Source organism: Theropithecus gelada, chromosome X (assembly GCF_003255815.1).
Source record: "Theropithecus gelada isolate Dixy chromosome X, Tgel_1.0, whole genome shotgun sequence".
In the NCBI taxonomy this organism is placed as follows: Eukaryota; Metazoa; Chordata; class Mammalia; order Primates; family Cercopithecidae; genus Theropithecus; species Theropithecus gelada.
In genome coordinates this window covers 106072569-106086149 of record NC_037689.1, presented here as the reverse complement: position 1 = coordinate 106086149, position 13581 = coordinate 106072569, and the positions used below count along the sequence as shown (strand labels likewise).

General features: G+C 39.7%; 1 protein-coding gene across 2 annotated transcripts in view; it reads right to left on the bottom strand.

The window, feature by feature from the left end:
* Positions 1-4466: 4466 nt before the first annotated feature.
* The window catches only part of VSIG1 (V-set and immunoglobulin domain containing 1), a 35559-nt gene continuing 26444 nt past the window's right edge, over positions 4467-13581 (bottom strand). Inside the window, exons 4-7 of one of the 2 annotated variants that reach the window (XM_025372605.1) lie at positions 10803-10958; positions 10271-10390; positions 7434-7575; positions 4467-6608 (exon numbers count right to left, since the gene is read on the bottom strand). In XM_025372605.1, coding sequence (XP_025228390.1) covers positions 6275-6608; positions 7434-7575; positions 10271-10390; positions 10803-10958 — 752 coding nt within the window. In that variant the 3' untranslated portion in view covers positions 4467-6274. The remainder of the gene's footprint in view (positions 6609-7433; positions 7576-10270; positions 10391-10802; positions 10959-13581) is intronic. The other variant, XM_025372604.1, reaches the window with a different exon arrangement.

Genomic DNA, 13581 nt, shown 5'->3' with positions numbered 1-13581 from the left:
CTAGTATTTTTAGTGTGATCAGAGTAAAGCTTTGTCTATTACGACTAAAGACATTTACTCTTCATAAATATTGAGTTGTCTGAGGTAATAGGTTTCATGGGTGTAAAAGGAAATTCATCTGGGTTCTTCCATAAGCAATACAAATGGAGCTAAGCCACAGGTAATTTGTAGGCTTTTGGCATTTTAGGCATGACTTGTTAATATTTAGACCACAGATTTGTATAAACTGAAGATATTAGTGGCCTCAGATATTAATCAGATTGTTACCTGTGTCTGTAGGAAAGGTGATAGAAATGAAGCTGATTCAAGGTCAGCAGATTTTACAGTTCCAAAACAAACTCAAAAAAAGATAATTTGGCTGGGTGCGGTCGCTCATGCCTGTTATGCCAGCACATTAGGAGGCCAAGGCGGGCGGATTACCTGAGGTCAGGAGTTCAAGACCAGCCTGGCCAACATGGCGAAACCCCACCTCTACTAAAAAGAATTAGCCAGGTGTGGTGGGTGCCTGTAATCCCAGCTACTCAGGAAGTTGAGGCACGAGAATCGCTTGAACCCAGGAGGCGGAGGTTGCAGTGAGCCGAGTTGGTGCCACTGCACTCTAACCTGGGTGACAGAGCGATAATTCATCTCAGAATACATAAATAAATAATTTAATTGTGAAGCTTAACTGAGAATATGAGATGGAAGAAAAAGACCAATGAAAATAGTGAAAACATTTGCATTCTTAAATATCTGTTATAGAGAATCTACAATTTCAGTGAGGTTTTGTGAACTTCAAAGTAAATCTGTGTTTTTCTTCATAATCTTTGACTTAACATTTAACTGTATGACACTAGTGTTTGATTCCCCAATTTCTCAGCTATACCAATTACAATGAATTCCTTAGATGGCTGTGTCTGCTGCTTTCAGCTCCCATATTCTGTTACACTACAAGGCCTCCAAATCAATCTGTTGGCAAGTCCAATAACAGTATAAAGATTCTTTGTGGTTTATGGCTCCAGCTTCACAGTTCTATTGACTGCCTAAAATTGAAAGCAGAAATTTGTAATGTGAATTTCTCTGGGAAGAGGATTTATAGCTTTCATCAAATTCTCAAGGGCATCTGTGATTCCCCCAAAAGGTTAAAAATCCCTGGTTGAGAGAAAAAAAGAATACTGAATCAGTTGTCGGGAGACCTCATTTCTACAACTATAGTTCTACCACAGTTTTTTAATTTATAAGTTTTTACATCTATTCTCACTGTAGTCTTTAAGAAGGCAGAAATCATCTCCATTTTACAGATGAGAATACACCCAGAGCTAGAGAAACAGCCAGTACCAAAATCTAGCTTTCCTGGATTCTAATTCATTTTCTTTTCTGCCTCTATTCAAAAACAGTGGACCAAATGGAAGGTACTCTGGCATTTTGAAAATAACTGGTTAGTTGTAACACCTATCCTGGTGCTTTTCTTTAATTTGGCTGTGACGTAGTAAGAAATACATATTTGGTCTCAGCCCCCAGTACCTGAAACAGAGCTCCTAAAACCCCTGACAGTTCCTGAGTGATAAGAGTGTCTTACATAGAGCTCCTAAACCCCTTGGGATTTCCTGCGTGATAGGAGTGCCTTTTGTTCTAATGATGCAACTCTTGGTGGGCTCCTGGATAGCTTTAGAATGGGAGCTATTAGTGACCAAGCCTTGTTTAGAGGATTAGAACTTTCAGCCCCATCCTCCAGGGAGGGAAGAGGGGCTGGAGATTGAGTTAATAGTTGATCATGCCTATGTGATGAACCCTCCATAAAAATTCCTAAACTACAGGGTTTGGTGAGCATCTAGATTGGTGACACACCTATATGCCAGAAGAGTGGTGCACCCCAACTTCATGGGAACAGAAGCTCCTATGTTGAGGACCCTTCTGGACCTCACCCTATGTACCTCTTCAGCTGGCCATTCACCTGTATCCTTTATAATAAACTGGTAAACAAGAGCGTTTCCTTGAGTTCTATGAGCCATTACAGCAAATTATCAAACTTAAGGTTGCGGGAACCCCCAACTTATACCCAAGTCAAACAGAAGTGTGAGTACCCTGGGCACCCAATACTTGTGATGTGTCTGAAGTTGGGGGCAGTCTTGTCAGACCCAACCCTGGGTAGTGTCAGAATTGAATTAAATTGTAGGACACCCAGTTGGTGTCTGCAGAGAATTGGAAAATTACTTGGCGTGGAAACCCCACACATTTGCTTTCTGAAGTGTTGTGAGTGGTGGAACAGTTTTTCTTTATTGGCATATCTTTTTATTGTTTCCTGGAGCCCTCATTATCATCTCTGAATTATTTGTTTTGTTTTTCAACCAAAGTTTCAAAGACAAGTGGGAGTATTGAGTCTTTATCGATTTGTTTAAACCTTTTATGAGGCCCACTGATGTGTTTTCCAGCAAGTAGACATTGTAAAACAACCTTTTATTACTAAAGCTTGGGTTTGTTTCACTGAAATTAGTAGTTTGGTGCAGTTGAAAGAGCATTGCACTGAAATCCAGATGATGTGAATCTAGTTTTGACTTTGTGTAATCTCAGGCAGATTATTTTACTTCTCTGCACTCAGGGATTCTCCTCTAGGGGCTGGGTAGCAATATATAAGAGTGAACCAGCTTTTTAAAAGTACATTTACCCCTTCCTATCTCCCCCACCAAGAATTTATTGTACATCATCTCCAGCCTCATCATTGTTAGGAGTGGCCCACTGTGTGTATTATAACTCAGGTGTGCTGGGGTTGAAAAAGTTTGAATACTATTTATTTCAGAGTGCTCTTCTAGCTCTGATCAAACCTGAGTTGCCCAGAGCAGATTGAATGGGTGGTAAACCACCTGGTTTGATTTGAGAGGGGCTGAGAAGTTTCCTTTTTTCAGAAATGTCTCTCCTCTGGATTGTTTAGACTCTTCAGATTAAGGATTATCTGTGCTGGAGTCCTCTTTAAAAGGTAAATACTCCCAAGAAGACTCTCATTTATCAACCTATTGAGATCACTGAATGATGAAAGATCATGTTCACTGGACAAGAACGGGTTACAGAACAGCTACTTTAGGTCCTGCACAATGAGTCCTGCCCGAGAGAGGAAGAACCGAGCGGGTCACTGAACTAGTAGGAGCATAAGAATCCTGGGCGTTTGGAAAATAAGGTGCCACAAGGCCAGAAATGGCACTGAAAGGAGAGATCCAAAGGTACAAATTCAGATTAATCTCATGTGCTTCCTAACCTTGCCCATGTAGGGTTTCTGCCTGGGCAACATGTACTCCATGTTTTTAAATCCAGATTTTTCTATTTATTCCTGTCAAATTCATTTTGTTGACTTCAACTCCACTTTTGAGCTATCAATATCATTCTGAATTGTGATTCTGTCTTATAGCCTAGTGGCCATTCCCCTTAGGAGCAAGTCATCCACAAATTTATTAAGTGTACTTTGTGTGTTTTGATCTAAGTAACTGGTTCTCCATCTTGGATTCAGGGAGTCTGTAACTCACCCAAAACTATATGTGACACTTTGTGTGTATAAGCATTTTTCAGTGGAGATGGGTTTAGAGTTTTCAGCAGATTCCCAAAGTGATCCATGACCTCAGAAAAAGGTTACAAGCCACTGATTGAACTATTCATCAGTATTTTGAACAGAACAGTGCTAATAAGGACAGAACTCTATAAGACGACCAGTAGTGCTTTCTTTCCTGGACTGTACTGATCTATCAAAAATTTTGGGGTGTAATTGTTGACTATTATGTGTCAGTCTCTTGTGATTTGCCTCTATAATAAAAATGGAAAGGAAAAGTGAGTTCCAGCTACTTGGATATTCTGGTAATTGAGATGTTTACACTGCTGTTTACTTTTTAATCTCTAAATACTAGGTCATTCTTAAGACCTTCATCATTTTGCTTCTTGCGTCCATCAGACACCATATATCATACTTTCATATTTAGTATGAATGAAATTATAGATGTGTCAGAAATCCCTGACATTTTCTGAAAATTGACACATCGAAGAAAATGCAGAAATAAACGCTTGCTATCTCTTCTCTCCATGGCTCTAGATAAGTGTAATGTTAATTTCCATTTTAACTCTCCTTAAAACCTAAAGAGACTCTACCTCAATCTGTGTATGGTTATGATCCATATAGAAAGGAGTTTGCAGTTTAAGAAAATCTTTTACATGAAAATCTGAAAGTGATAAATGAGAAACTCACTACTTCGTTTAAAAAGGATTCACCTTAGAAGGAAGTGAGACACAAAAAAGTACATCCTGTATCATCCCATATGTATGAGGGCCAAGAAAAGGCAAAGTTAATCTCTAGTGATGGAAAACAATGAGTGATTTCCTAGGTCCAGGGCAATAGTGGATTTGCACAAAGGGGCATGAAGGAACATTTTGGGCTGATGGAAATGTTTTCTCTCTAGATGGGTGTGGTGGTTTCATGGGTATGTACTCTGTCAAAACTCATCAAATTGTACACTTTAAATGTCTGGTTTATTATACATAAATGCTATGTCAGGAAAGTTGTTTATAAAAGGACTAGCCTTAGAAGTCATTAAAATGAGACATTATGAGTATTATTTATTGAGCCTTAAAGTAAGATTTAAATATGATTAATTTCACAAGTGAAAAGGTAAGTCTACCTGTAAGTTTCTTCAAGGCGAGATGTGGGTGAAATATGATCATGAGAAAGCTTTTTAACAGGGGAAGAAGAAGTGATATCAGTGCATTTTAGTAATATTTAGCATTCATATAAGATTGGTATCGCTTTATTAATGTGGGATGTACCGGCAGTAAAACAGGTTATTTAAATAATTAGTTGAAATTATCTAAAATAGATCTTAAGTGTTCATTTAGAACACTTCTCTGGTCTGCCTTTCAAAGTAGATAACATCAGACACAGTGATAACATAATAACTCATTCAAAACTAGATTGTACATCACCTGTGATATCAACATTTTGTATTCACTGAAGGAAATTATATTTGAAAATGTTTGCCTGTACATTATTTGACAAAGTTGTGGGGATTTTTTGTTTTTTGTTTGCTTGTTTTCTGTTTTTGTTTTTGTTTTTGAGATGGAGTCTCACTCTGTCGCCCAGGCTGGAGTGCAGTGGTACAATCTCGGCTCACTGCAACCTCCACCTCCTGGGTTCAAGTGATTCTCCTGCCTCGGCCTCCCAAGTAGCTGGGATTATAGGCATGCACTACCACACCCAGCTAATTTTTGTATTTTTAGTAGAGACGGGGGTTTCACCATTTTGGCCAGGCTGCTCTCGAACTCCTGACCTCAGGTGATCCACCCGCCTCAGCCTCCCAAAGTGCTGGGATTACAGGCGTGAAATTGTGTTATTTTTAAAATTTGCTGTGCTCAGATATTGGAAACCGGGGTGACTTCTTGGGAAATCTAATATGAGGAATGAAGCATTAATTATAAGACCTGATTTTAAATGCTATGTACCAATTAATATATACCCTTTACATATTCTCCTCTATTGTATTTGAAGAAAATTTTCCAATCTATGAGATAATGCTGATGAATTATTTTCTTAGTGGTCAATATAAAAATGAATGGGAAACTATTCCTAGAAATATTGAATGTAATTAATGCCACCTTGTCATATGTGCACGTGGAACATAAGAGTAGCTAAAAAGAGGCTGGGCGCAGTGGCTCACGCCTGTAATCCCAGCACTTTGGGAGGCCAAGGTGGGTGGATCATGAGGTCAGGAGATGGAGACCATCCTGGCTAACACGGTCAAACCCCGTCTCTGCTAAAAATACAAAAAAATTAGCCGGGCATGGTGGCACGTGCCTGTCATCCCAGCCACTCAGGAGGCTCAGGCAGGAGAATCACTTGAACCCGGGAGGCAGAGGTTGCAGTGAGCCGAGATCGCGCCACTACCATCATAGCCTGGGTGACGGAGCAAGACTCTGTCTAAAAAAAAAAGAAAAAAAAGCATAGCTAAAAAGAGAGAAATAATATTTTCTGAAATAACAGGTACTGTTGCAAAACTCAACTAAGTTAGAAATCACTTGCCTTGTCAATTGTTATGCTTACATGTTAGTAAAATTGTTAGTATTCTATATTGGTAATGCAGGAACCCTTGCACTGATTTAGTTGTTATCTTGGCGTGTTTATTCTGGATTCATAGTAGGAATGAGCACCTTGTTAGAAGAAGGTTGGTCAAAATGGAGGGAGGAAGTGGAGGTTGGTTAGGTTATTTGAATTCCAAATGGCACTAATGGGTTCCTTAATGATTAATGCTGTACTTAGGCCACCAGCCTATGCCTTAACCACTCCCTTTTCATCTTCACTTAAGGGCTCAACTGCAACCCCAGGCTCTGACTCTGGCTCTGGCTCTGGCTCTGGGTCCAATTCCGACTGCGTTTCTGGCTCTAGCTCCAGCTCGATGTCAAGATCAGGCACTGCCATAGGCTCTGATCCTGGGACTGGCTCTGGGGCAGGATCCTGAGTAGGCTTTGGTTCATAGTCTGGTTCTTCGATGTTATCAGGGCCAGTCTCATGAATGGAAGGTGGTAGAGTTACTTCTAGATGGGTAGCGTCTTCTGTTGGCATTGCTTCGCTTTCTCCCCTTGGGTTTATCTTTGTCATTGGCCTGCAAGAAAGAAGGCCCAGAAAAGAACAAGTTAGGGAGATGCTAACTTTGAAATTACATGTGAAACTATATGCTCTGTAGGTTCAATGACCATAGGTCCCAGACTTCAGGAAATCTGTTATTTCTGATATTCTGACTCATTGTCAGGCCATATGTCATTTTGGATTCAGAAAGGTTAGGTCTCAACAATATAATGAAAGTTTAAGACAGACCAGTGTTTAAAAGTGGGAAAACTGATGTCAGAATGAAAGAGTCTAAGCATCTAGTAAGGTCTTTAAGGTCCAAATCCATAGCTCTGATGCATCTCTGTTTCCCACTCCATCTAGTACAATACTTGGCACCTGGTTGACACTCAATATACAGTGGTAGAAGCAAGGAGATGAAAAAAATGAATGAGTGTGATACACACTAGGGAAGAAATAGAGTGATTAAGAGCATGGACTGCGGGCTGGGCCACATTCTAACTTCTGTGTTCCCAGGGCACTTTTGTCCTTGTTCCATAAAAAAAAATTAAAATTATATTTTATGACTATGTTGGTTTAAAGACAAGTATGTTAATATTATATATGAAAACGTTTTCTTGGACCTAAAATGGTGGTTGTGATGGCTAAATGAGTTGATGTACATAAAGTGCTTAGAACAGACCCTGGCACACAGCCCTCAATAAATAGCAGCCATCATCATTCTTTTTCAAATTCAGTGAGAGTAAACAGAAAGATACCTCTGATATCTTATGCTCAAAGGAGTGCTTAGGAATTGATGACTGAAAGAGACATGGCTGAGAAATGTTTGTATTCAAGTAAAGACAACAGAATGAAAGCTTACTCAAGTTCCGCGATGGTCTTAGAACTTCTTTCTTTTGCCTTTGCTTTTGCCTTATTCCTTGCGAAGCACACAACAGAGATGATGATGGCGGCACCTACCAGGCTACCGATCAAGGCCCCAACAATGATTCCAACTTCTGGATCTGAAGGACACAAGCAGCTGGTTAATAAAGTGGAATATATTGTCATTGTATAATGTGTGTTTGTGACTAGTGGGGAATATCAGGGCCATTCAAGTAGTGGGAAAATGACTTGTATAGGCTAGGGAAATGGAAACCCCAAGAACTGTGTCATTTGGACTCACAGTAGGAGAAGACTATTGACATTTATGCACATAAAGAATAAAATGTGACCAACTTGGAGGAGGTGGGGTTGCTTTTGAAATGGGATTTAGAGAAAAGAGTCTTGAGACACCATGGAGTTGTGATCTGGTCACTAGAGATAAGCCTCTGTTATAGGCAGGGACATTTCACTAGGCTTTCCCAGAGCACAGATGAAATGGGTCCCTAAAAACCTCCCCCACGGCATCCATGCTTACCAAGGAACCTCATGCACTCTGGTCACTGGGAAGTGATATGCTCATTTTGATAAACAGGCATCTGGTTTATTGTCTCAGTCTATGGACAAACTTAATGAGTGTGACACTATCCAGCTGAGCGCCAGACCTTCAAGCCCTAAGGTGTTGTCTCTGGAAGACCACATCTGAGTTATAAGCCAACGCATCCCCATCTGCCTCCCCTCACGCAAGGATGGACATCTTATATTTTGAGCTACCTGATAATAATTCCTTTAACTTTTTATGATTAAGAGCATATATGTGAATAGTTTAAAAAGTCAAATAGTTCTACTACATGTCTCACAAAAACAGCAGTTCCCTGCCCGACTCCTTCCCATTTCTGAGTCCCATTCACAAAAGGCAACCACTCTTAACTCTTTTTAAAAGTCTTCTTGCCCCCGTGTTTTTATTATCCTTGTTCTGATACGTCCTACCATTTTTCCATTTCCATCATTTTCTTTCAACTTTATACCCTAGAAGTTGGAGATTGAGCTCTTTTACACCACTCCGCTCACACCCACCACGTTCTTCCAAAACAGTTCTATCACAAGTTTTAGTTAAATCCAAGTTTGCCATAGTATGACTATGTAAATATCGTTCACAGCTGAGAACACAGTATGCTATGATTCTTTCTTGTACAACATTTACAAAAATTTTCCCGGAGGTTAATAATTGCCTCATTTGGGGATTAATAAATGCATTATCACTCATCCCAAAATTTCCAACAAAACCATTAAACTTCTCTCAATTGATTCAAACATATCAGATGATATACCCGTTTCTTGTGATTTTTCCCTCAGAGTCATGCCATGTGAAGCCCTCCATTCTCTTCCCCCATCATGACCTGGTTGCCCTTCTAAGCCTGCTGCTCTACCATCATCCTTCAACTTTCCCATTTTATAGATAAAGAGGCTTTGCAAGTTCCTTCAAGATCCTGCTCAAATAGCACTTGGTTGGTAAAGCCATCCCAGTTCTATAAGCATAGTTGTTCCTCCCTTGGTGCTCTATCGACCCTGTTTCAGACTTCTATTATAGGATTTAGCACATTTAAGTTGTCTGTGTTTGTCCCTCTAGCTGAACTGTGAGCTCCTTTATCTCTGTATCTCTATCACCTAGGACAGTCCCTGGCACACAGTAGATATTCAATAACTATTTGAGGAAGGAAGGAAGAAAGAAGGGAAGTGGGAGGGAGAGAGGAAGGCAGTGCTGGATATCATTGGAAAAAAGACTAGACAGGAAGCAATGCTCAAGTCCAAATCCTACATATCTCTACATCTGTAGTATGATTGTACCTCTGAGAAGGCAAAAAGAGATTGAGGGAATTCTAAAGAAAGATAACAGAAATGATACAGGGAAAATAGCTGAACGTGATATGAGAATGAAGGAGCAAAATTCAGGAGAAATAAAAGGAAGAAAGTTTAGCTGCATAGGAAGAGCAATAACCCACTGGAACTTGCCATGCCTGGATATGGCATATATTAAAACCACAAGTTCAAAGTAAGTTTGAAAAGAAACAAGACCCTGAGTGTTATTAAGTGATCCTTGAGATATTTGGTGAGATATTCCTTGTGAGAGGTTGCCCCGGGTCAGCTCAATTGGACAATTCCAGGAGTCTTAAATCTTACGCTCAGAGAGTGATAAGCACCTTTGAATAGGAAAATTGAGGTTTAGAGGCATCCTGGCTCTGCCAGTTACTAACTGGATGACCTTGGGCAAGTCATTTACTTCCCTGAGCTTCAGTGTTCTTTTCAGCAAAATGAGGCCGACAATAGTCCACCTCCCTAGATAGGGGTGGTTGGGAGGAAAGAGTGAGATAATACTCAGCATAATTCGTGCTCCACAAATAGTAGCTACCGTGATTGTGGGTACAAGTGTTATTATTATAATACTATTATTATTAGTGGCAGATCTTTGCAAGGTATATGTTTGTCAGAGCTACAGTGTCACCTGGACTTACCAACAGCATCACAAAGAGAAATTCAGCCTGCTGCTATCAGAAAGGCTGCTGTTTTATTATTGAATAGTAATACCTACCTTCTAGCAATTTTGTGAAGCTTAAACAAATTGCTTTCTGTAAAGGATTTAGGGCAACATATGGCATATATTATTATGTGAGCATTAGATATTAGGATGGTCATTCATCATATCAGTCTGTATATAAAGCACACAAATCTCCAGAGAAGCAGGAAGCACTAACCAGGGATCCTAACTAATTTATTTGGCTGACAGGCCCAGACTACTAGACTTAAAGAGAAACTGTTAAAGTTGTATGTTAAACTCACGTGAAGAAGTGAGATCGATTTCGCAGGAACTATTGCCAAGTCTGTTGATAGCAGTACACTGATAATAACCTTGTTCAAAATTTGTCAGATTTCCAATGACCAAAATCCCGGTGGTTGGGTCTGTTGAAACCAGGAAATAGACTTTTGAGATCTCTTCTGTGCGTACAGATAACATCAGTGTAACAGATCATTCAATGTCCACCCACTCCCCCATATTGGCCTCTCTTTCTTGAGGTGTTCAGGATTCAACCAGGCCCCTCAGGACTGTTCCAGTGCTAACTCACCTGGGACCATGCCTATTCCCTACATACTCACCATCTCTGAGCTGGCTTTTAGAATTTGGGGAGTAGACCAGAACACAGTCATCATATTGGAAGACAGGCATTCTTTTTTACATTACCCGCCCCCCATCTGCCACCACCGAGAAAACAAGAAGATTGAACTGTAAGGTCAAGCAACCAACCACACACTCCCGCTGTCATCCAACCACAGACACCAGGCCTTTCCAGGGTTGACTGCAGGTTACACTTACTGAAGTTTTCTTTCACTGGCACGATGTCTCTTCCCTCAAGTTTATACCAGTAGTACACAGGGGAAGGTGTTCCAAGCGCAGAGAGACAGGAAAGGGAAATAGTGTGGCCAGTTTCTGGTCTTCCTTGAATGCTACAAAGGGGCTTAGAAGGTTTCACTGTAAGGGAATGACAAAGAACAAAAATTCTTTAGGATGAATGGCAGTCTGTGACAATTGCAGTCACTTCATCACTTTCATTTTGAAGAATATGTGTGTTTATTTATTTTTTTAAAAAACTCTTGGCTGGGCGCAGTGGCTTATGCCTGTAATCCCAGCAACTTGGAAGGCCAAGGCAGGCAGATCACCTGAGGTCAGGAGTTCGAGACCAGCCTGGCCAATGTGGTGAAACATCGTCTGTACTAAAAATACAAAAATTAGCCGGGCATGCTGGTGGGCGCCTGTAATCCCAGCTACTTGGGAGGCTGAGGCAGTAGAATCACTTGAACCTGGAAGGCGGAGGTTGCAGTAAGCAAAGATGACGCCACTGCACTCCAGCCGGGGCGACAAAGTGAGACTGGGTCTCCACTAAAAAAATGAAAATAAAAATAAAAATAAATAAATAAATAAATCTATTAAAATATATTTTGGCAGTTTTCTGCTTGCACCACCAGGTGGGAGTAGAGCACTTCAGGTGCAGGGCCCTTCTAGTCAAGAGGCCATTAAGATTCAAATAGTGACTCCTCTGTCTGCCTCCTCCCCAGATTTATAACCATGAATTTCCGCATTGTGTCTTAAAATATGCCTTTATTAAAACAGCCAAATATAAGCAAATACTAAATGACTAGGAACATAGTTTATGCTTTAAAAGCACAGTTTTAAAGGAAAATAGAACCCTTAAATACTCTGAGATAGCCTATTATTCTTTTTAAAACATTTTAATGCTGTATTTCTCTTTTATGATTTTTTCTTTTTTTTTTTTGCATTTATACATCTGTGGGTGACACAAAATAGTTGAAAGTTGAATTTGCCTGTGTGCATCATCAGTAGGGGAAGCCCATTTTGGGGGTGCATGCTACCCAGCACTGAAATATTTATTCATCCCTCACTCGGCAAGCACCCATGCCTTCTGTGGGCCCGGCACGGGACTAGAGGCACCAGGAATTCATATGTAACAAACCCACACGTTATGCACATGTACCCTAGAACTTAAAGTATAATAATAAATAAATAAATAAATAAATAAATAAATAAAAAATAACTTTGACACAGTTCTAAAGTGGGGTGGGAGAGGGATGAGAGATGACTTTAGAGAGGGGAAGAGGCCTCCAAGACCACAGCAGGAGGAGCAGGTTTTAGGGAAAGGGGTGACAAGGAGGAAGGGGTACTAATGAGGTCAGTTTGGGACATAGAGTTGTAGCTGCTTATGAAAACACGTCAAGGGAGAAGTCCTGTGGGAAGCTGGGAATCTGAATCTCCTCATTCATCTTACTTTGCACGGTTTATTCTATCTTATATATCTATCATTTCTATGTATCTATCTTATATCTCTTATCTATCTTAGATATTTATTTTATATCTATACATCTATCTTATACACCTTATATATCTATCTTATATACAAATAATGATATACATTTCTATACTTTCCAGCTCACCTTGCTTATCTTCATTTTTCGCTAGAACCCTTCAAAGCTTAGGTTCTCTAATTTAGGTGAGTTAGACATGAAATGTGTCATACTGCTCAGTCCTACAGCTCTTACCTGAGACACAGTGGTTAAGGGCACAGCTCTGGATCCGCATAGAATACTGGCTCTGTAACTCTACCCTGGATCTGTGTAGGCAAGTTACCTAACTTAGCCAAACCTCAGTTGACTCATCTGTAAAACGTGACTAGGAGATTATCTAACCTCTGACTGATCCAAAGATTAAATACAATAATATATATAGGGCCTAGCACCTGGAATTTCTGTTGGCCACAGCAGGACTAATTCCTGCTACTAAAGTTGTTCTCCCATTGACTTCTGCTCAGCTCAGCCATCCCAGACTCTCACTATCTGTACACAGGTGCGAGAAGACAGATGCATATAGCTATAATTCTGAAACATTTCACTAGCCCTATCTTTTAAGCAGGTGTCTTGATTAAAAGAAGTATCCTTCTACTTAGTTCTTTATTCTCTCTTTCTTACCAATTACTTTCTCAGGTAGGAACAACTTGTTGGATTTGCCTATTCTAAACTAAGCTATTTTAACCAGAAGTCCATTGCAGCTATCACTAGATTTAGATACTGCTGTTTAAAAAAGATGGCTATTTTATAGCCTTTACAGCAGAATAGAACAATTTGAATAGAAAATTAAATGGGAGTGTTTCATCACAAAGTTGGACACCAGGACTTGAACTAAATTATGGCAAAAACCTGGAATGACTTGCACTCATTTACTGAGCCCAGAATCAAACCCAGATAGGCATTTTATTTTGCTTAGAATATTTTTCTCCTTTTATTTTTTATTAACAAAACATTTAGTGAATCACTTTGAACCAAGTCCCAAAACTACTGACTCAGGACTGAACTGACATTTCATCCAGTTAAAGTCCCCAGTGGAACTTGGGTCTTTAACTGGCAAAGCCATTGATCTACCATTTAGCTTTATTGCTTTCAATAGAATTGAGGTGGGAGGAAAAGGCTCAGCTCACAAAAAAAAAAAAAAAAAAAAAAAAAAAAAAAAAAAAAACTTCATAAGGTTTTTAAAAAATCCTTAAAAAAAAAAATTTTTTTTTTTTTTTCTAATAAATAAAAGATAT